At 38.3% G+C, this 23,940-nt stretch overlaps 4 protein-coding genes across 7 annotated transcripts; 2 read left to right on the top strand and 2 right to left on the bottom strand.

The window, feature by feature from the left end:
• The first annotated feature begins 1,268 nt into the window (after positions 1–1,268).
• Positions 1,269–2,637, top strand: LOC122092490 (galactinol synthase 1-like). Its single transcript, XM_042662818.1, has 3 exons — positions 1,269–1,754; positions 1,838–2,293; positions 2,403–2,637. The coding sequence occupies exons 1-3, from the start codon at positions 1,425–1,427 to the stop codon at positions 2,607–2,609; spliced, it is 993 nt and encodes a 330-aa protein (XP_042518752.1). The 5' UTR covers positions 1,269–1,424; the 3' UTR covers positions 2,610–2,637.
• A 418-nt stretch (positions 2,638–3,055) lies between these two features.
• Positions 3,056–6,888, top strand: LOC122092489 (putative pentatricopeptide repeat-containing protein At1g02420). Of its 2 annotated transcripts, none has more exons than XM_042662817.1 (2): positions 3,056–5,028; positions 6,382–6,888. In XM_042662817.1, the coding sequence occupies exon 1, from the start codon at positions 3,349–3,351 to the stop codon at positions 4,912–4,914; it is 1,566 nt and encodes a 521-aa protein (XP_042518751.1). In that variant the 5' UTR covers positions 3,056–3,348; the 3' UTR covers positions 4,915–5,028; positions 6,382–6,888. The 2 variants fall into 2 exon arrangements, with proteins under 2 accessions (XP_042518751.1, XP_042518750.1); XM_042662816.1 differs by lacking the exon at positions 6,382–6,888 and adding an exon at positions 5,452–5,778.
• A 648-nt stretch (positions 6,889–7,536) lies between these two features.
• On the bottom strand, positions 7,537–12,372 carry LOC122091353 (trafficking protein particle complex subunit 4). The gene is made up of 5 exons (XM_042661235.1): positions 12,008–12,372; positions 11,849–11,935; positions 10,492–10,561; positions 10,206–10,374; positions 7,537–7,867 (listed from the first exon to the last, which is right to left on the bottom strand). The coding sequence occupies exons 3-5, from the start codon at positions 10,549–10,551 to the stop codon at positions 7,671–7,673; spliced, it is 426 nt and encodes a 141-aa protein (XP_042517169.1). The 5' UTR covers positions 10,552–10,561; positions 11,849–11,935; positions 12,008–12,372; the 3' UTR covers positions 7,537–7,670.
• A 5,363-nt stretch (positions 12,373–17,735) lies between these two features.
• On the bottom strand, positions 17,736–22,932 carry LOC122091352 (ADP-ribosylation factor 2-like). 3 transcript variants are annotated; one of them, XM_042661234.1, is made up of 7 exons: positions 22,775–22,932; positions 21,479–21,634; positions 20,833–20,903; positions 18,620–18,739; positions 18,365–18,483; positions 18,091–18,172; positions 17,736–17,957 (listed from the first exon to the last, which is right to left on the bottom strand). In XM_042661234.1, the coding sequence occupies exons 2-7, from the start codon at positions 21,624–21,626 to the stop codon at positions 17,952–17,954; spliced, it is 546 nt and encodes a 181-aa protein (XP_042517168.1). In that variant the 5' UTR covers positions 21,627–21,634; positions 22,775–22,932; the 3' UTR covers positions 17,736–17,951. The 3 variants fall into 3 exon arrangements, with proteins under 3 accessions (XP_042517168.1, XP_042517166.1, XP_042517167.1); XM_042661232.1 differs by lacking the exon at positions 17,736–17,957 and having other exon boundaries at positions 18,061–18,172; XM_042661233.1 differs by lacking the exons at positions 17,736–17,957; positions 22,775–22,932 and adding an exon at positions 22,549–22,667 and having other exon boundaries at positions 18,061–18,172.
• Positions 22,933–23,940: the final 1,008 nt, after the last annotated feature.

Raw genomic sequence — 23,940 nt, 5'->3', positions numbered from 1 at the left:
GGAACCATGTCAATTACCCTCAAGTGTCCTGTCTAATTAACACTCTTTAGGTATGGATTGATCAAGATACAACCAAATCATGCAGATCATACAATAGATATTCCTTCCAATATTGGACTGGATCAATCAAATATGATATGATTTGTGATACTGAGTCTAAAACTAAATCAATCGGCAAGCAAATAATACAATGTTAGGTTTAGACCAATTCTTATTTGGGTGCTCATTGTATTTGGTTGTATCCCAAAATGAGCCCTACAAGGATAATTGACACGAGTAACTTATCAAGCTGAATGTTTATAGTCTGATTAAGCCATTATGTCCTATTTACATCCCTATTAGCCAACTAGCATGTTTAAAGCTGAATATAGCTTGATTCATGTGACTTATACTACAAACCAAAATATAAACATGCCCATGCCTAGCATATGGGTTCGATTAACTAAATGGAGGGTAAAGTCTTGTCCGAGAGCTTCCCTTACGCCATAGAAATAAGGGATGCAAAATGATTACATCGTCCCTCTTGATGTGCCAATATATACACGTAAGGGAACTCTTGAACAGAAAAGACTTGCCTAACTAAATGATATATTAACTTTATAAGACCTTAAACTGATGAGAACTAATTAAACCCAACTGAAACCATCCGTGATCCACCATTTGACAACCCCCATCAACAACCTTGCATCCCCACTAGGACTTCCTGGACTTAGGTTAGTGATAACAATTATATGTCTTGATTTGGAATCTTTGGATACTCAAAATTCTTTTTAGAGAAACTCAATCTTTAGATAACTGATTGTGAAAATTAATTAAGGAATGTTAATTACATATCTCCAACATCAATGTTGCTTAAATTGCTGATCTAATAAGTTGCTGATCCAATGGTTTGGTCTGACTGAACCGGTCCCAAATCCTTTGCCTTTTTTCTTTATTTTATTTATTAAAACAAAGAAAAAAGAAATGGTCTCACTTCTCTAAGCTTGAAGTTTGACTAAACAGTACCATGGCGGCATGGTCATGGCCCATCAGGTCGAGTTATTCTTCTGGTGTCTTCCTGCGGCTACCACGAGTGTCCCCATTGCAGAAGTTTCCTACTAGATATCAAATCACCGTTCGATCGTCACCGTCTCGTACGTGTCGGGAGAATATCCCAAATCACCGGGATTATTTTACCTTTTTTAGGAAACTTCGCTGCACTATCTTTCATTCCGTGGCTATATAACAACCCCTGCCCGTCTTCCCTCGACACTACAACCAACCGAAGTAGAACATTCTTCATTTCAAAATTTCCGTTTCTCTTATTTGTTTTCCACTCCAAAACCTTCGTTTTCTTTCCACGAGAGACAGAATCTCTCTCATTATCTATTTCAGGGCTTTCTTCCTCACTCTCTCTTCCCTCAATTCAATCTCCGACGACATTCATGGCTTCCAATACCTTAAGCACCACCACCCTGAACTATGTTGTCACCAAGCCTGCCGTTTCACCAAGCAGAGCCTACATTACATTCTTGGCAGGGAACGGAGACTACATCAAAGGCGCCGTGGGTCTGGCCAAGGGACTTAGGAAGGTGAAGAGCGCTTATCCGCTCGTGGTGGCTGTCCTGCCTGACGTTCCGGCAGAGCATCGCCAGATTCTGGAGTCGCAGGGATGCATTGTCAGAGAGATAGAGCCTGTGTACCCACCTGAGAACCAAACTCAATTCGCCATGGCTTATTACGTCATCAACTACTCCAAACTCCGTATCTGGGAGGTACCCGAGTTTAGTTTTTGTGGATTTGTTCTTCCTTTGTTGTACTCTGTTTCATGGGCTAACTTTTGGTTTTGTTTATACAGTTCGTGGAGTACTCCAAGATGGTATACTTGGATGCAGACATTCAAGTATATGAGAACATTGATCACCTCTTTGATCTTCAAAATGGTTACTTCTACGCAGTAATGGATTGTTTCTGCGAGAAGACATGGAGTCACACTACACAGTACAAGATCGGGTACTGCCAGCAGTGCCCAGACAAGGTTGAGTGGCCGGTCGAGATGGGCTCACCTCCTCCACTCTACTTCAACGCTGGCATGTTCGTTTACGAGCCCAGCCTCTCTACCAGCGAAGACCTCTTGAAGACCCTCCAGGTCACATCTCCCACAGCTTTTGCAGAGCAGGACTACCTCAACATGTTCTTCAAGGACATCTACAAGCCCATCCCTCCTGTCTACAATCTGGTTTTGGCCATGCTATGGCGTCACCCAGAAAATGTCGAGTTGGATAAGGTGAAAGTCGTCCATTATTGTGCTGCGGTATGTCTTCAAAGATTATATATAATTAGCTTGTCTCTGGTTGTTCGGTTACTGTCATTGGGTATTTATCTCTAAATGTATTAATTGGATCTTCTATGGGCATGAACAGGGATCAAAGCCCTGGAGGTACACGGGTAAGGAAGAGAACATGGACAGAGACGACATAAAGATGCTGGTGAAGAAGTGGTGGGACATTTACGATGACGAGACGTTGGATTACAGGAAACCGGCAGAAGGAGAGGCCCAGAAACCGTTCCTCGCCGCGTTGTCGGAGGCTGGTTTTGTTAACTACATTAAGGCGCCGTCGGCTGCTTAGGGTAGGCTCTCTGGGTAGGAAATGTGCATAGGGAAAAAATTAATAAATTAAGGGATATTACTATGTGAAGAAAGAAGGATCAGATTGTTAGAGCGATGGATCACTTTCAATGTAAAGAGATTTGGAAGAGCTTTAATGGGTTTTTATTTTTTATTTTTTTCCTCTCTGGGCTTTGGTTCTCTCACCCTTTCCCCTAATTATGGGGACTGTGCCTTGAGGTGGTTCTTATACTTTTGAATCTGTCTTTTTCTTTCCGTTGTCACCATTGAATATGTGCATCCTTGTCAATGAAGATCGGCAATTTATAAATCCTGTCTCTCTCTCTCTCTCTTTCTCTCTCTCTCTCTCTCTCTGTGTTCTGCAATTCAAAGTAGCTGAAAGTTCAGTTCAAGAGGGATGTGTGAGAAAGAAAAAAAAGTGGCAGGGTAGAAATGGAAGTCAAGGATTTTCGTATTAAAATTCTCTTTAAAGAAATTTAGGGCTTTAAATTTTAAGGAAAAACCCGAACATGTAAACAGTAAGGAGTGAAAGGACTAATCCTCATTTCTGAATTAAGATCAAAATTCATCAGCGGCTATATTTTTCTGCTGCGAGCCTGCGACGCTCCTTCTGTGGCGATTTCCACTTTGGATTTCTCTATCATTCACTCAAACCAGAAGAAGGGGGGGGGGGGGACCGATTGAGAGGGAGAGAGGAAAATATCGATTTATTGATAGAACTCCAAGAACATCTAGGCAGAATGATTCTGAAATACTCTCCATTTCTATCTGTGACAAGGTACGCTCCTTCAATATTGCGTTATTATATCGATTCTTCCTCACAGAACCCTACATCTCTTATACCCCGATTGTTCTGCTCTCTAAACACGGCCGACGGCGATGACGGCGATTCCGGCGATGTGGATATAATTTTCCATATTATTAGCAGCGCTTCCTCGACCCAGAACTTGAAACAGTCTCTCAAAGAGAGTGGCATCTTTCTTTCAAATGATTTGATTGATAGGGTCTTGAAAAGGGTTAGATTCGGCCATGGGAATCCTTTGCAGGCTTTGGAATTCTTCAATTACACTGGGAAGAAGAGGGGTTTTTTCCACACACCTTTCTCCTACGATACTATGCTTTATATCTTGGGAAGAAACCGCAAATTTGATAAAGTTTGGGAGCTTCTGGTCGAAATGCGCTGGAAAGATCAGTCTTTGATTACAACCCGTACTGTTCAGATTGTTCTTGCCCGGATTGCTAAGGTCTGTTCCGTCCGGCAGACTGTCGAAAGCTTCCGAAAGTTTCGCAAGATGGTTCCCCAATTCGATACTACCTTCTTCAATGCTCTCCTTAGGACCCTCTGTCAAGAGAAGAGCATGAGTGATGCTCGTAACGTATATCATAGTCTCAAACATGAATTCCGCCCCAACTTGCAGACTTTCAATATACTCCTGTCGGGCTGGAAAACCTCCGAAGAAGCTGAGGGGTTCTTCGAAGAGATGACTGAAATGGGCGTTAAACCTGATATTGTCTCATACAATTGCTTGGTCGATGTTTACTGTAAGGGTCGAGAACTGGACAAGGCATATAAGGTGTTTGATAAAATGAGGGATGAGGATATTTCCCCCGATGTGTTCACCTACACTAGTCTTATTGGTGGGTTAGGATTGAATGGTCAACCTGATAAAGCCAGAGATGTTCTAAAGGAGATGAAAGAGTATGGCTGTTACCCTGATGTTGCAGCCTACAATGCTGTTATAAGGAACTTCTGCATTGCAAAGAGGCTTGGTGATGCTTATAACCTGATGGATGAGATGGTACGTAAAGATCTGAATCCAAATGCCACTACTTATAATTTGTTTTTTCGGTGCTATTATTGGTCCAACGACCTGGGAAGCTCATGGAGTTTATATCAAAGGATGATGGAGACTGGTTGCTTGCCAAACACTCAGTCTTGTATGTTTCTGATCAGATTGTTTCGGAGGCAGGAGAAGGTAGACATGGCACTTCATCTCTGGAACAATATGGTAGAGAAGGGTTTTGGGTCTTATATTTTGGTATCGGATGTGTTGTTTGATTTACTCTGTGATTTGGGAAAGTTGGACGAAGCAGAGAAATGTTTCTTGCAGATGGTTGAGAAGGGGCAGAAGCCAAGCATTGTTTCCTTTAGGAGGATAAAGGTTCTAATGGAACTAGCTAACAGGCAAAAAGCCCTTCAAAAATTGGCAGAAAAGATGGAAGCTTTTGGACCATTGCCTCGAATAGATGAGGAAAGATTCAAGAGTCCGATAGAGCCGCCATATTCAGAAGCACTCTCCGGTTGAATTAGGACTACTGTGTGATGGTTTGGAAACATCTGTATATGAACAGATCAAACATCAAGGATTTGCAGAGTTGGCCATAATTTGCTGGTTTTGGTGCAAGGAATGGAATTAGAGGTAAGTTGTTCCTTTAACCACTTCTAGCATACCTTTGCTGTTGGGACTTAAGAGGTGATTCACCAATTTGGTAGGCTTCTTAATAGCTTTGTTATTTTACATTCCAAGTTAAAAGTCAAAAAAGTTTAGTGTGACCAATATACCTTACAATTTGATCTTCATAGACATATTCAATAATGCATTCATGTATGCATATGGTGTATATTATGAGTTTTACTTGTATTACACAATCTTTTTAGCTTTGATAATCATAATAGAGGATCTATGTTGGAATTGCTGGAACTTGGAAACAGTGATCTGTCTTTCTACAGAATAATTTTCTAGCCTTAGATTCTCAGCCTCATCTAGTCCATCATTACTTTCATCCCCTTGCTCTGTCTTACTTCACTCAGGATTTCTGATCCTCGCTCATCTTTCTTTCAGGGCACCCCATCAATTCATTCCAAACCATCTAAAGAAGAGCACATACTCTTGGAAGAAATTTGTGCTGCATTTATTACATACCAGCATTTCCATCTTACTAACCTATTTTGCTGTTTTATACGACTGTGTGTATGTGTATCATATATTCAGTTGATAGGTACATGAAAAAAATGTCCCTACAGATGTGGATTGAAGTTCTATAATTATTTTCCTATGAGACTGCTTTATGGGAGCGAAAATCTCTGGCATGGAGCATAATCAGTGTACCAACCATTTGGCTTAATCTTACCTTTGAATTTCAATGGAAGTCCCCACAAGTAGCTTCTATTTTTTTTTTTGGATGATTAAAAGAATTCATTACGAAAAGGGGAAAGAATATGCAAGGCCCCGAAAGGAAAATAAAAAAGAACAAAGGCTAGAAGCTCACTAAGGGGAAAACCCCAACTAAGCAAAGACCAAAAGGACCACTACAAATTAAGTCTTCCATTCATTAGAATGAAGATAGTATGGAGCAAATCTTAGGTGGTGACTCTGCCAGAGCTAATTCTAAAATAACCACAATTATTTCTTTTCTTGTTTGGATCAGAGAGAATGTTGGAATGGGAGTGGAATCCATTCTGGGAGGATCTTTGATATTGACAAAATATTCTACCTTGGATTAGATAGATTCTTCAGGCTGTACATCATTTCTGATAAGAAGGATCCCCACTTACTTTCTTTCACTTCATTATTTCCATTCTGGATTTACTGGCCGGGACCAACAATTTAGGTGTCCTTTTTGGGAATCTGGATTGTATAGTGTGTGAAATTGTTAAAACTTCCAGGATGGGTTATGTTTGTTGTTGTTCCAGGATGTCCTGGCTTGAAGATTGACTTGCCAGTTTGGTGCTGTGTCTACTGGTGCTTTCACTTCCAAATTTTTGTTTGCAGGATTATGTTATTCATTCTCACTACTGGCATTACCGCGTTAGAGCATAGGCACACACCTTTTCTTCCTCAAGGTCCAGAGACTGAACGGGCAGCCACTGTTTATCCCGGATGATTGGAAGCATGCACTATAGGTTTGCAATGACACCCTGTTTCAGGAACCACATTCTTATCGAGTCGTGGATGTGGCCCCATCATTAGTCACTTTGAAGCTGAAGTTTACTGTCCAGGGCATGAAGAATAAAAAATCAAATCCCATTTCCAAGCTGGATACGAGGGCTTCCTCAACAGTGTCTGAACCAATGTTCACATTGGCGGGAGAGTTTCTCATAAAAATATAGAGAGTTATGGTATGTTTCAAAGGAAGGGAACAGGTGTTTCTTGAGGGCTATGTTTGGTAGCCAAGAAAAGGAAAAAAAAAAAAAAAAAACTCAAAATTTCTTTAATTTGATGAGAAATAGACACAATCAATTCTGTAACGTAGCCAAGGAAAGAAAAGGAAAAAAAATTCAAAATTTCTTTAATTTGATGAGAAATAGACACAAAACAATGATTGTGTTATCATAATTTTTGTCTTATTATGTTTTTTTTTTTCTTACTATTTTTCTTCTCTTCTCCACTACCAAACATAGCATCGTCATTTCTACATTCACCATATCCGACGAATGGTTTGTAGTTGTTTATTTCTTGACTTGGTCTGGCTTGTGTATTCCAAGATCTACAAGGAGCTGATCCTCATCTGTTTCCCATTTTAATGCCCTGGACCCTTATCATTGGCACTAACAACTAAACAATTGGCACTAAACAACTAAACAACGGAAATATGAAGCTTCTCAGAGGCTTGGGTTTTTTCTTTTAACCCAAATTTTATGCATTCAAACTTCCAAAGCTTTCCTGTAGGAGTGCGTGTGTGTGTTTTTTGGAGCCAAATTGGTGAGTATCATGCTCTGAACTCAATCCGACCATTAGAAGGCAATATTTTTCTGATTATCAATGAGATCATTTCTCCTCTCTGAATTCTAATGTCTCTGTTTGGCATTGGCATTGCATCCGATGTAATCATATGCGTGATCTTATTGAAATTTTGAAAAAAAAAAAGAAACAAAATGAACTCAACACCACCACAATTCATGATTCATCAGTCGCAAGTCGCACCCATAAGAAAGAAATGGAATTGCACTATAATCAATCCGAGCAAATGCTGGAATAAAAAGCAAAACATTTAACGAACTGTATGAACTAGATGACACCCTCAAAATAATAATAATAATAATAATAATAAATCATGAGGTTCATCGTCCCAACAATGCAACACGATCCTTCTGGATTGCCAGTGAAAGGTTAATGTCAAAGAGTTCACACCGTATAGGCATCTCCATCTCATAGAAGGGATTTTTCAAGACATAATCCGTGTACAGTTCGTATATCATTTTCAAGAGCCCATCCATGTGCTGTGTTCCAGGTTCACAAACTACAAAAAACTTCGTTCCTGCAACATTTACACAAAGCAAACAATTCCCATCAATTGTCCTCAAGATTTAAACTCCAAATTGGATACAAAATCAGTATCCATGGATTCCAAAATGAATCATCCTGCATTCACTCTGAATTGGATACATGCAGAATCAGTATTAATTAGGATCTTAGCCGAACTGACAAATTCTGCCAAATTCAATTCAAGTCTTAAAACCAATTTATTGTTATTTCTTTTCTGTAATGATATAAAGGGAAAAGGCTGGGCACTCTGCCGGAGTACCATAAGCTAGCTATCTCTTCTGCCCCCCCTCTTTGAAATGACCTCCTGCCCCTCTTGTATGATGCTCTGATGCTCCTGCACCCCATTGGTGGGACCCGCTAGCTTACTGCACACAGGCGGTGTGCTTATCCCTCTCCCTAATATAAAAATATGTACCTCACCTATCAAAACCAAGAGAACAAAATGAACAAAAAATCCCTCTCCTTTTCACCTACCTAACGAGGACAGATATGAACATCAGAATTAAACAAAGTTATGAGGCGGTTGACATGGCAATCCTAGAAACTACAGGATGATATGAAATTGTCTTTTCTGTGGGAAATCACCCAGGAGCAACTAAAGAAGGATCTTGACACAGAACCACCAAAATCTCAACCATAGTTGTCAAAGCGCTAGGCGAACCAAGAGAGCCGAGAGGGGTAAAAAATTAAGGCATTACCAACAAGGTGCCTAGGCGACGCCCATCCAGTAGAAAAAAGTCAACACATTTCTCACAGATAGCTAGCAGTACTTTATGCAGTACATTCTTGGGAGATGGATACATCATGGTAAAAGTGTTCAAGGTTATGGATTTGGGCAAATTTGAGATAAGATTTGGATTTTTCAGTGGATAAATCAGAAAAATGGCAGATAAATTGTTGTGAATAAATGAGCAGGTTTTAGGGTAGTTGACGCATAAGGTCTAAGTGCCTTTGTTAGTTTACAGGACCTGCTAAGGTAGTTAATAGGTATAAAAGGATAGCCCATGTTCATGTGTTTATAGAGATTCATCAGAATCTAGAGGTTTCAAAGCATCAGTACCCTTATGAGAAAGGGAATTCGACACCAACACCAAAAACCAGAGCCCAAATCAACTTTAACTCAACCATCTAAAAAGGAAAATCAATTGCAAAAGCATTTTTTATTCCCGTATATCTCCACATTCAGGCTGTCGCAACTCAAATTAATTCTGACAACGACAACGACAACAACAACAACAAAGCCTTATCCCAACTAAATGGAGTTGGTTACATGGACCTGTGATGGACAAGTTTGCAAAATAAAAGTGAATGAAATAAAGGAAAAAGGAAACAAAACAACATGGGATACTCCTCTACAACCCTACTTTGGCAAAAAGGACCCACTAGACCTACAGTGAGTACCACCTAAAAATCAACCCTGTTCTAAGTATTTTTTTTCTTGCCACAACATTATGAACATCATACTCTAACTTGAAGTCAGGGATAGCTCTCATTTGCTTGTCAAGTTTTCTAGAGTTACTACAGTCTCTGAATTACACAACGGAATTTTTCTGACAAGAGTTGTGCCATTTTGAATTAAAACTTTGAAAGGAATCAATGGCAACTACCAGCACCAGCCTGCGATAGGAGACTAGTGTTTCTTCTTTTTTTGGGGGGGTGGGGGGGTGTGTTCGGCAGATCTGTGGTTGCTATGGCAAGGCTGTTAGGGTGTTGTCCATATGCTATGTGTAACGGTGGTTACATCTTATTACAATATTACATAGAATAATTATGTAGTCAGTAGATGTGGGTGTAATTACTTAAGAAGTGGGGAGTAGGTAGTCTGTTATCACATTGTGGGTGGTTTAGTGGAAGTGGGATTTTAAATTAGAAGTTACTTGGACATGGGTTGATGATGTGTATTTAAGAAAGGTGAGCAATAGTTGAGGGATGACTATTATGATCAAACGACTCTTCCTCTCACTATCTTATCTTCTTAATCTCCTAAATTCTCTCTCTCCTTTTTTCAATACCAACTCATCCTCCTCTACTCCCATCTATCATTCCATGAAGTAATAGAGGGCGTGGCCGACCTCCAAGCCGTGGCTGAGGGTTACTTCCAATATCGACAGAACAGGCACTCCCTTCAACGGGTTTTTAAAAGACATCTGAAACTCCTCAGATGATGCATCAATCTTTGAGAATAAGATGCTTTGTTTTATTTTATTTTATAGTTTCAGAGTACAAGAGGCTGAAAATACTATTAAGAAACTCTGGAGGGCAGAGTATATTCAAGAAGCTTGTGTCCTAGAACTTCTGTATGATCCAATGTGAAGGTATGGAGGATGTACCTGTGAGTGACTGGAAGCAATGAAGGTCAAAAGTGTCAGCCTCGAGGAGTTCAATTCCTGAGCAACCCGCAGTCGGAGATAACTGTTGAGAGATCGCATGCATGGAATGCCATAAACTCGCCAATCGCAAGCTGTCATTCGTATCCATCCGCCCAGTGGATCCATAATCCTAAAATGAAGAAAGAAATTTTACTCAAGATATCTATTAACAAAAGTAAACTATTACCCAAAAGGGGGGTTATGTTTTAGGACTTTTTTGGGGGGATACAAGGGGTCAAGGAATTACCTTATAGAATATCAGACCCCCAGATTTGTTAATGATGAAAAGGCTGTAGATCGCAGCCATTGTGAGAGCTCTGGAGAATCAAAGCACAAAAAGTAAAGGTGTAAAGGATGTAGAACATCATGAAACAGGAACATGTAAACCCTAACTTATTGTCCATCTCATGGATAGACAGATGCAATCAATCATGACAGAGAAGGCGAGGAAAATTACTCCTAATGTTGTTTCCTGCAGAAAAACAACGGGAAATCAAGGTTTGACGCAAGGGTGTCACCCATTTCGGTTCTAACGGTTTTTTCATGGTTAGATTCGTGATGAACAAGACAATAATCACACAGAAACTAATTATATTCGGTTACAATTTTTAAATTGAAACCTAAAAGTATTCCTAATGTAGACGTAGGTTACACGAGGTAACAGTACTCCCAAAATGTTAAAGCCCAAACCAATTCAAATCTAACCCTCAAATCAGTCTTAAAAGAATCAAGAAATAGGGGTAGAAAACAAGGGAAACAAGAAACAGAAAATAATCCCAAATAATTATAGAGAATAAACCAGCAACAGAAACCAGTACAGAAACCAATAGAAATGGGTCTTGGCCAGGTCAGAATTAGGGAAACCTGCGGTTGGAAGTGGAGGCTCAGAATGGGGCCAAACCTGGATCGAGTAGAGGGGTTAGGGGGTTGAACAAAACCCTAAAAGATCTCTGAAAACTGCTGGCTGGTTGGGGGAGATCTGCACCTTCTTGATTTCAGGTCCTTAAATAAGGAAACTAGGAGATCATCAAGAACAGCAGCAAAACACTTCAGATGACCACCAAGCTTGGATCGAGTGATCCTCTTGGAGGCTGGAACAAAACCCTAAAAGGGTTTCCTTATCAGACTTCAGTCTTGGGAGATGTGACCAATCGATGGACTTCAAAACCCAAGCTTCCTTGCTGAAATCGATTCTGGTTTTATGCCCTCAAATAAATCTGATTAATCCACTCACTTATTCTCACAGCAGTCAATAACATAGAACACAAAGAAAGTAGATAAGAAGAGATCAACGAGATAGATGTGGGTGGGAATGGCTATCTCAGCCTGGGCATCTCACCCTGATAGAAGTATCATTCAGGCTTACCCCTTTAGCCTGCATCTCACTGAACACCATCAGTGATTCAGTGCCTCCCTGAAAGGACCATTTTGCACATATGTTGCCAAACCTCCCATCATACCCAAAAAAAAAAACATTGCAGATCGACAGATGAAGAAAAGGAAAACCCCAAATCAAAGAACCTACAAAATTGAATATAAAGGAAAAAAAAAAAGAGAGGTCGCAGATCGACATTGCAGAGAGAGAGAGAGAGAGAGAGACTTACCTCTGCAACTCCCACACTCCGACTTATACCCAACAAAAGTGAAAATATCACACCAAGCGACTGTCCGCAACTGACCGACGAAGTTTTCTGCAAAATCCTACGAGATCAGCGACATGCGAGATGGGGGAGGGAAAAATGGAGAGAGAGAGAGAGAGTCACCTGTACTGGAGAAGTGGAGAGCACTTGCTGAGCTCTGGGTCGATGCAATGAGCGAAGAATATTCTGAGATGCCGGCAAATCGAGAATCTGAGATTCACGGTTAGGATTTGCGAAGTAGGGAGAAGGAATTGGGGTGGCGGGTTTGGAGTTGGGGTTTTCTTTTGTGTTTTGTGTGTGTTTTTCTTTTCCTGGTGGGGATGATAATGTTCTTGTAGGGAGCGCAGCCTCCGCCCCAATCTATCTCTCTGTTTGTCCGAAGTCACCTATATGGCCAAAGGGGCGCGACAGATGGGGAAGGGGCTGCGCTCCCCAATAGAGAACACTTGATCCGATCTTCCACGATATGGGTGTCCAACACCTGCCGATGCTTGAGGGATGAATGTATAAGTCTTCTCAACTGTTAGATGGTGGGGGTAAATGGTTGGCATTGGAGGATCTTTTTCATAATTATTTTCCTTTTTTTTTTTTTTTCTTATTATAGTGGACCTAACATCGTGTGTGTGGGACTACATCAGATACATTATGCTGCAAAAGAAGAGATTGTCACACCCAAGAAACGGTCGAGATCCAGTGAGACCTAAAAGTTGGACAAAGTGGGACACGTGTTCAGGAGGGTGTCTCTTCAGTCCCACATCAGCTAGGACGAAGAGATTAGGCACTTAGGCTAATTGATAACCTCTAGCACCCCTTGTATAGACACATCATGTTTCAAAATTGTGAAACCTATGGACTAAAGCCAATAATATTGTACCTTATTATAGGAACGAGGCATTATGCTAATTTGTGTATAATATGTTTTAATACACACCACAATAAAATTCATGAATCTTATCATATGTATTGTATTATTCATGTCACCAAGTAGTATTAAAGTGCTCCTACGGTACATAATGTATCATAACACGTATTATACATACATTTTCTTTTGATCTCTCTTCTTTTAATCTAAAATGACGTTGCTGCCATCCAATGTACAAATCTAGTCCATTGCACCTCACATTTTCATTCGACCTCTCTTCTTTTCACATGAAATGACCTCACAACCCTCCGACGTATGAAACTATTCCATTGCACATCATTGGTTCTGGTGCACTCGTCTATGTAGCTTGTATAGAAAACCCTCTCCCATGAGTTAAATAACACCTTGAATGATACATGTGTGTGATGTGTAGAGATACAATAATCGTATTTACTAAGGGTGAGAGTGACAGATTTCACCCAAAAAAAACAAAAGTGAGTGTGATGAATAGAGTAGTAAGCGGATCAAATGCAACACTATCCACAAATGGATTTATATAGTTTGTGAATACCAATTTTAAAAAACTAGTAAAAAATACACGTGCAAATGCACATGGGAGCAAAAATGATTAATATTAAATCAAAGCTTCATGTATTGTCTTATGTTGTGTAAGAGAGAGAGAGAGAGAGTAAATTTTGCTGCATAAATACATTAAACTCTTTCTCATAGATACATCAAAGAAAAAGAGAGCTTTATTAGTAAAATATTGAATAGAAACAGTCTCAAAACAGGGGCATTTTGTAGAATCTCAAATGTATCAAACTCTTGAGGTTCCAATCAAAGAGCAATATATGCCAACACAGTCTAACAATCAACAACAGTAAGGATACCCGAGAAATTATTCTGATAGGGAACTGACCTTAGAATGATCAACCTAAGGAAATTATAAGAAATTCAGCAAAAACTTAAACGTTGGATGGATTTAAACTTTATCATAAATACATTAAAGAAAAAGAGAGCTTTATTAGTGAAATATTGAATAGAATCAGTCTCCAAACAAGGGCATTTTGAAGAAATCCATCACCTATTTAAAGAAGTACCAATGCAATCAGGATAATGTATTCTTAGAAACACACAGTAAAACAATGATGCGAAGAAAATATAGATTTGAATGTAAATAAGCAACTGAAATGAAATATCCAACAACAATATAGCAAACATTCAAAATGGATCATAAGTTGAAAGATTGCTAACTGTTTTTTCAAGAATTACATAAATTACAAAACCGATCATGAGAGAGACACACATAAATAGGCATTGTTGGGTAACTTATGATCCTTCAAAACAATATAGTTAGTTGATTATGAAATTATGCGTTCTATAACTATAACATCCCCATAAATTTCTGGCTTAAAAGCATTTTCACATTGATTTTTCATTTCCAATTGAATATTGGCATAGCTGCAAAAAAAAAAAAAGTACAATAATTTAACTGAGTAAAATAAAGCTATCCGATGGGTTACAATTATATTATTTTGGAAAAAATAGGCCTAAAAAGAAGTATGACCCTTATGCCCGAACACATTCACCCCTAATGAAAGCTGGAAATCCCACCCTTATTGATGTTTCTATTAGTGCTCCCATTAGCCCACGTGTTGGAGTAAGGCCATGCTGCCTTTTATGGTACCCTCAAAAAAAAAAAAACAAAAAAAAATGAGAGAGAGAGAGAGAGAGAGAGATTATTCAGGAAGCACATAAAATGCTGAGATTCAAAAAATGGGGAGGTCAATCCCTTTATTCTTCTCATCTTTTTTTCTTTTTTCTTTTTTTTGAAGCGGTGTTTAGTATTCGACAAACAGAAAAACAAGAGTGCATGATGAATTTATAAACCTACCACTATCTCTAGCAATTCTAAAGAGATTGGTAATTAAGTCATCCAGAAACATGTCACCAGATAGGTATAATTAATAGGATGGATTTCCACGTTGAGCTAAGTTTTTAGGCTTTAAAACACCAATTCAGTCAAAGGAAAGGGAGTTTTCAAAAGCAACTCCAATTCATCAAGAATGATTATTCAATCTAAACAGTCTCCTTTAAAGTCCTCTACAGTATGCATGTAGCTTGGAACATTAAACTAATCCAAGATGTGAACTCAGTTTTTAAATTTCAGATTTTTTTCTTTTGGCTATGTGACAATTTATCTCTATTTCTTAGTTATTGTTAGGAATAAATACAATTAAGTCCAGCAAAGGAAGAAATGCATGATTAATCTAAACAGACACCTGCACCCATTCTTTATGAAATCCTTCAGTGTTAAAGCCCTTTGGATCCCCTTAGCTTGGCAATCGAACGCACAACACACAATGCCATCAATATTGCACTTTTTTCGCCTGTGAATGAAACAGAAAGAAACAAATTTATCGATTTAAGACACCCAAAGCAAAAGGAAAAAACCAAACTTTAAAAAAATATATACAGTTTGGAAATACATTGATTATAGAGAATTGATCAATCACTATAAAAATCCACTCGACTTACTCCCGTTCTGCCCAGTAACGAAATTAATGTAATCACTAGACTCGATCACTAAGTTATTATGGCACATGAAGTTTTCCAAACAAATCTAAACTAAATTCAACAAAATCTTGAACTTTGGACGAAATTAAACTCTGTCGCATAAATACATGAAAGAAAAAGAGAGCTTTATTAGTGAAATATTGAATAGAACCAATCTCCAAACAGGGGAATTTTGTAGAATTTCAAAGGTATCAAACTCTCGAGGTTCCAATCAAAGAGCAATATATGCCAACAGAGGCTAACAACCAACAACAGTAAGATACCAAAGAAATTATTCTGATAAGAAAATGACCTTGGAAGGATCAACCTTCTGAAGCTCTTGCCCACGTCCAGAACTCTTTCCATCACTTCTTCCCTGTCAGGATGATCAGTTACAACTTTAACTGAAATTAATAAAAGAAAAAAAAATTAAGTTTCATTACCTGTTTTTGTAGAGTTTCAACATCAAACAAAATTGAATATAAAGAGCTTAAAGGAAATTACTTGTCTTCATGGCTTGGATATCCCGAGAACTCCTCCAGTATTTTCTTTGTTGGGTCTTAGGCATTGTGAGATGAGATTGAGGAGAAGAAACAAAGCAAGAACAAGAACAAGAATGTAAGAAGAAAATCGAGAGAGAGAGAGAGAGAGAGAGTTTATTTTATTTTTTTCTCTAGAGGGAAGAGTTAAGATTGAGAGATCATGAAGGGTACCAAAGAAATAGAAAAAATGAGAAAGATGAAGAAAAGTGATAATGAGGAAATTAAGGTATTTAAATTTGAAGGGTAAAATAGTTTAAAAAAGATTAGCCACGAAGCATGAGTACATGCTTTTATATAATCGTATGATAATATGATAATATGATAGTATGATATAGATTCCTATTACATTAAAAGAAGAATTGAGAAGAAGAGAACTAAATGGTAGTTGATGTTAAAGGACTGAAACCACTATCCACTAGGGTTGATTTCAATGAGTCCTATTCAATATTTCATAGATGTCCTCATAAATATTTTTCTTTCATTTAATTACATGCAATAGGTTGTGAACTAATAAGAGAATTTAAGAGTATTTTAGTATTATAATTTACAAATTAGTGAGAGGTTCCTCAAAAGGTTGTTTAACCCTGCATTGTGCAGGGAGTCAAGGACCAATAGGAGCATTAGTACAAGCATCAATAATACCTTCTTGAACAATACATTAGTGTGATGGATAGAGATACAATAAGCGTATTTACTGAGGGTGAGTGTGATGTTAAAAAAAAAAAAAAAGTAAGCGATGGATAGAATAGTAAGTGAATCAAATGCAACACTATCTGCATTAGCATCCTAATGGATACAGAGTGGTTCAACTTTCCTAATCCCCATTTTAGCACCGAACTTGGTATGAGTCATAAATTCGGACGTCCTAAGTTCGACTCCCACTAGGCACACATTGGACCACTCACACGGGGGTGTTTAGTGCTCTTCATTGTTTTGAGTGAAAGTTAAATGATTCTCATTCAACCTCGGTATGACCCCGTCCATACGGTTGTGAGGTCAGTAGCTGGACTAGCTAGGCCAAAGGTTTGGATACCCATCTAAAAAAAAAAAATAATCCAAACGGATACAGACAGTTTGTGAATTCCATTTTTTCAAATATAAATTCCTGCCCACATTGAGAGAAGAACAAAAAGGAGAACTCAACACTGATTGATGTTGGACTGAAGGCACTACCCTCTAGGGTTGATGTCAACGAGTCCTATTTAATAATTCATAGATGTTCTCAAAAATATAATTTTCTTTCATTTAATTACATGCAATAGGTTGTGAAATAATAAAAAATATTTTAGTATTATAGTTTATAAATTAGGGAGAGAATTCCTAAAAGCCAATTGACCTTCCACAATGCAGGAAGTCAGATACCAATAGAACATACTTCGTAGAAATATCAAAAGGGACAAAATTTCTATCTTTAACGAAGGATGGGGCAATCATTTGTCTTCCAATTACATTTTTATAATGAATTAAAAAATATGACTTCTAAACATATTCAGATAATTTCTAAAAGTCATTGCACCAGCACGCAGATTAATGAGAAACCACAGAAAAGCATCTTCAACACAGCCAAGCACACCAGTTTTTTCATGCCTACCCGCGCCGGGGTAGAGGGCAACATTCTCTTTTCTATTTTTTCTTACATTTTAACATGTTGCGGAGAATGATATATCCCACCAAGGGATTGTAACTTCTTAAGCTTTGTAACTGACCAACTGGGTTATTCTCTCTCTCTCTCTCTCTCTCTCTCTGTGTGGATGGGCCGTTTCCAAAATCTTATTGGGTACAACTGTGCAAGAATCGAGAGCATGTTTAGGCTATTCAATTAGCCTTGGCCCACACCATCTTTCCATCCCAATTGACATTATGTAGTTGCATATTTCATGGCAGAGGAGGCTTTCATGAAAATTTCTTAAAATTATTTTGGGCTACTGGAAAACAAATGCCAATGTATATAACCATGGACAGGAGGAAACAGAAGGGTAAAACATCTCACTTTAGACACAACACATATAGTGAAAAAGCAAAGAAACAAAAAATAATAATAGTTAACATCTCTACTCCAACATGTCTGACTGTAGACCCAAAAATCACTGAAAGTACATCCCCTCTTCTATGCCTGCAAGAACAAGAATGCCAATGAGTAGAAAGAAACAAAACACCCAACCTATTCTTCTATATTCCCTTCGACTATGAATTGCAGAGGATGCATACTATTAGGTTCACATGAAGCAATTTCAATATGGCCCAACCTTGTTAGCAATGTTGTTGGACAGCCAATCCAGTCCCTCGTACAGCCCTTCTCCAGAAGTAGCACATGTGCTCTGGATGTACCTGCAAGTGAAATGAAGTAAACACAGCTTAATAACTTATCAAGAAGGAACCTCCAGGACTGGCCTTTTTTCGTTTATATATATATATATATATATATTTGGAGGGGGGGGGTTGGGGTGGTGGTGGCAAAAACTTAATGTACCCACAGAAAGAAAGAGAGGAGAGAGACTAATGCTATTTATTTAATTTTACCAGTGCCGTTGGCGGAGGGAGTGAAGACCAAGCTTATCTGTGATCTCAGCAGCATTCATTGCATTAGGAAGATCTTGCTTGTTTGCGAACACAAGCAACACAGCTTCCCTTAATTCATCCTGCCACGACAAACAATCAAGGACAAATGGGAATTAACATGACTATGAAATGTAATATTTTTATCACAGTTACTTCTAAACTAAATATAGGGTTGATCAGCTTGGAATAGAAGATCATTTTGAAGCTTTCACTTACCTCATTCAACATCCTATGCAGTTCATCCCTAGCCTCAACAACTCGGTCCCGGTCATTGCTGTCAACCACAAAGATAAGACCTTGTGTGTTTTGGAAGTAATGTCTCCACAATGGCCGGATCTACAATCGCATCACAGGAGTGAAATCTAAGATTTTGTAAGGGTCAGCCAGTAAACAAAATAGGAAAAGAGAACCTTGACTGACAGTTCAGCAGGGTATTATGAGACTGCCAGTCTAGATTCCCCAATTTCAGTTGCATCTGACTTATCCAAAATATGTCCATGTATAAAGTACAATGAAAACTAGATAGAACAAACCAGGCAGAAAAAGAGAAAAGGGTTTGTAATGCAGGACTGGTTGTCAATTCAGTCAAAACAGAAAGAAGATGAAAATAAGGTTTTTGGGCCCAAACCATGGTTTGTGGTTCAGTATTTGGTTAGTAAAGTTGTCGGTTATTTCCTTTTTAATCAAGTGTTTGTGTCGGTTAAAAAAATCCCAAGCAGGTGGTCAATTGGGATCAGATTCCTTGTCAGCCTGGGTTTCTTCTCATTTTATTGCTGAGATCAAAAGCCATCAGCTGGAGGAGATAAGGATTAGTTCCAAGTCAGATAATGACTCTTTCAAAAGCACCTACAGATGGAAGAAGCTGTCTATAGTTGTCATGGTGATTGGCGTCCAAGCAACACCAAAGGCATTGGAGGGGACTTCGACCTCAAGGCAATATTGACAAGGTGCCTAGGTGTTGCCTAGGCACCCTTCCTGCAAAGGTCGCCTGAACAGCTAGGTGGAGCCTAACCGACACATTGACAACTGTGATATTGTCAATCCGGAAAGTCCATCTCAGTGCATGCAAGAGGGAGAATTATTCTTTATTTTGGTAGATCACTCTCTCCCACAGTTCCTCTATCAATTGATCTGCATCTGTTTGACCTTTACTAAGAAATTTTAAATAAACACTATTGATCAAGAAAGGAATAAAGAAACTCTCCACCTTTGCCTAACACTGGAATTCTGCATATGAAGATCAAGCACACACTTAGAGACCACGCCTACATCAGGTGAAAAACACTCAAAAAAGGAAAAAGAAAAAAGCATCCTATCCATACACCAGTACACACCTCGAACATGCAAGTAAATGCACATTTCAAGGCATACATACCCTTAATCCATATTTTTTCCCCTTTACAGATAGTAAAGTTCATTGATTGGAAAGGGAAATGGAACAAGTGTTCACACTGCCACCGTGAAAGGCCAAGCCTGGCCACCATGATTACAAATAATATTTGGCACAAACATGGATTGTCTTGCCTTGTAAAACAAGAGGAGTGACTGAAAGATAAAGGTCGTGGGGACTAAATCTAGCTTATGTTTGTGTTGGGTACAGATGGACATTTAATCATCATGAGACCTTCCATAACAAGGCCAATTTATAAAAGCAAATACCAAATTAATGCACAATGCATACAGATGAATACGTACTGAAACATGGACAGAAGATTGGGGGCATGATTTAAGACTTCCTTTTAAAAAATATTTTTGTGAAAGCCCCAATTGCAAGACCATTCAAATGTCAATGTGGAAAAATCTTCGTGAAAGAGAAAAAATTTATACATGCCTATCAGCCAATGCAACATTTAGGAATAGGAACTAGTCCTAGATTAATATGATTATAGAAAGCAATTCTAAGGAGAACATTTAGTTTCAAATATTTATCTGCAGCAGCGGTGCATAAATAATTTCTCGCTTATAATGTTTATCAGAATGAAAAAATCTTGCTTAAATAACTTAACTTCGTACAATGTAAAGGAAAATTTGAAGCCATTCTGTAATGGAAGCGTCATCTATATGCCCTTGAGCATGTACTGACCAACTCACGCAGAAGTCAAGCAAGACCAACAAGTAGGCCAGCTATTGTGCTAGTACACTATTAAAGGAAAAAATTTTCACAAACGTACATGTAATCATCTTTCTTGTTTTTACAACGTATAATTTTTCTTGTTTTGGGGCATGTGCATGTATACGAGATATGTGTGTTTCTGTGTTCAATATAGTTGACCAGGTTTCTGCCTTAACCCTTTCTTCTTAATGTAGGAGGGGAAAAAAAAAGCACAAAACAAAAGAGAAGAAATAACGGTAATAACAAAATCTATTTTTTGTCTCCAAAGAAATTAACAGGAGAACAAATATTCTGGTATAATGATGCTAACACATACCTTGTCCTGGCCACCTACATCCCACACTGTGAAGCTAATGTTCTTATATTCCACAGTTTCAACATTAAATCCTGATAGAAGAACAGTTCAACAAGTTAAATGAAGAAAAAACGGGGCCATATATGTCCTTCAACAAAGTCACAAAGTGATTATAGTTACATAAATAGTGTATAGGTGCAAAATAGCATATCTACATGACAAATGTATGGTAAATAAAGAATGATTAATTAACCTACAAGATAATGATTCCAGATCAATGAATTTGTGTTAGAAGAGGACAGCACTTCGAATGGGTCAAGTTAATCCAGCTTAACAACTGCTTAACACAATCTAATACCATGATAATGAAATCATGAATGAATTCTACTCAATCCCAAACCCCCTTCAGATTAATGAATTTCAATAATGCAATAAAAAAACAATGAAAAAGCTGAAGGAACAAAAAGAAAGACAACAAAAAATCATTGTAAGAGATATTTTAAAATACCAAGAGAAATAATTAATACAAGGAAAAAAAAATTAGGACTCTCTAATGAGACGTAAAAGAAACATAAAGCCAAACAAGCAAATAAGAGCTGACAAGAATATAGAAATGATAATAGATCCTTCAATTCATTTATTGAACAGCCAAAAATATAAGGCATACCAATTGTAGGAATGGTCGTGACAATCTCTCCCAGCTTGAGTTTGTACAAAATGGTGGTCTTACCCGCAGCATCAAGACCCACCATTAGAATACGCATTTCCTTCTTGGCAAACAGCCGACTGAAAAGCTTGGTGAAAGACAGCCCCATCTTCGTATCTGGGAGAAAAAAGAATACCAAGTGAGAGATCCATGCAATGTTCAAGGATTGTGTGTGAAATACCATGCAATCAAGGAGGTAACATGCAGAGTGCACCAGTAGATAGTGTCCTCAAGTGTATACTTAATAATGCCCTACAATGGGCATAACATGTACAAGTTTAGTGAGGTAGGTTGGTACACAAAAAGATGAAGATACCACTTAAACGGCAGAGATATACAGACTTTCGAAAATTACGTTTAAAAATTTTAAGGAAAAGCTATAATTTTTAGATCATGCGCAGATTTTTAAGCAAAGAAGAAACCAAAAAGTAAGGATCTGGAGAAAAAAATGAGGACTCAATCTATAATGTAACGAAGATCAGCCCCAAGCATTAGAACAATTCCTTTGTGGAAAAGGGAGTCATTTTGAGTAATTCACAATTCCATTCATTGTCGTCATCATCAACATCTATCGACATCGTCTGAAAGCTAAAGAACGGGAACTCAACTTTATTTTACATTTAATTAATACCATCTGTCGAAAGTATTCTCACGAATCTTCCAACAGGGTAAAAACGATACAAAATGAGTGACGGAATGATGGATTAGATCTCATTTACAGAATTAAGATCAATAGATCCAGCGACTTGAGATCAAGGGGCAACGACAAAAATGCTTACAATATGAAATCTCAGTTCCAAGGTAAAAAAAAGTTCCAATTCATCAACCTTGGAACGACGAATCAATAAAATCCGGCAACAAATTCAATTACGAAATTTCACAAAAACAATTGAAAACAAACCTTCAAAACATAAATCGAGCAATCAATAAACAGGTCCCTCAATAAAAATGAGGATCGGACAGATCGGGCAACAAACTTCTGTAATATAAACGCAAATCTGAAAGGCAAAACGAATAACGCATAGTCCAACCTAAATTCCTCGAACCGATCACGAAATGTTAAGATTTCAGTCCTTCCCAACGCAAACCACGACTCAAACACAAAAAGTACCAACCTATCTCAATAGAATAGAAGACTGAACAGATCAGATCAAGCATGAAAAACACTTCAAGAGATTCAAAAACGCTCAAAACAGAGGAAGAAATGATACATCAGAGACAAACATGAAAGAAAAATGAATCCAACCAAACTCTTACGTGAAGAAGAAGCAGATTTCGCCGATCCGAGCAAGCAGATCTCAATTCCCAAAGAGCTGTCCACCACAACCAGATTCCAACAATATGAAGATCCTATATATAGAGATCGAGAATTCGAGTAGGACGGCGTTAACACGTCGTTGGGAATACTAACCTGATTTGCAAGCTGATGGTGGCCGTTAGTCCACCAGATGAGAACCGTGTCTTAAACTCGTTGGGACCTGACCCAGGGCTTCGGAGGCCATCGGACCGGGCGGTCAGAACAGGATTCGACGTTATATGGACATATGATGGTCAAATTTGTAATCCCGGTCCGGGTGATCATTTGAACCGGACCACCGGTCATTTGAGAATCGGGAGCATCGATCAAATGTTTTTGGTGTTATTGAATCGTTGGGATCCAGAATGGTTCCGGACAGATCCAAATCAGTGAGAAATGTGCCGGAATTGGCCAAAATATGTCCTAACCCTAGTTTTTGTATAATGTCGGACGAGCCAGATCAACTAGAATCAAGCTCGGCCAATTCAATCCCAATTCTTGAAACTATGATCTAGAGGTTCAAAATTTGAACCGATGTCGCGGGTCACACGTAAAAACATGGTATAGGTTCAACCTGTTGGGTTAGCAAATTAGCATATGAGATCTTACCCAACAAGCAAAGATTTACTTTCGTGAAAAAGGTTGATTCATTTGGATCGACATCACGATTCAACTATATTACATTGCTAGAATGCATATTGTATATTTGAGCTAGGTTGACCTTCTTGCTTCGCTAATGGTACAATCATTTTCCTACTGAACTCCCCCCTTTTTCCTTGCTCCCTAGAAACAAAATGTAAGACTGGTGCCATACATATAATGTCTACTTTCGAACGCATATTCATTTTAAAAGGTGAAAAAACTATTCCCACTAATACATGACTTCAATTGTCACATGGTAGTTCAAAAAGAACCAAATTTGATGAATATATTATCTACATTAGACATTATAGAGAATTTAAAAATGGGAGTAAAGGCTCACGACATCTGCTTTTATTAAGATCTACAACGTGGTATTCAAGTTTACAACCCAATTTGAGTTGGCCCAGTGGTAAACAAAGTTTTTTAGAATCAGACTATAAAGCGTTTGAGGTATGCCCGTATATAGGTGGATATGTTGAATTTA

Source organism: Macadamia integrifolia, chromosome 10, assembly GCF_013358625.1.
Source record: "Macadamia integrifolia cultivar HAES 741 chromosome 10, SCU_Mint_v3, whole genome shotgun sequence".
In the NCBI taxonomy this organism is placed as follows: Eukaryota; Viridiplantae; Streptophyta; class Magnoliopsida; order Proteales; family Proteaceae; genus Macadamia; species Macadamia integrifolia.
This window is presented reverse-complemented; position numbering and strand designations above follow the sequence as displayed.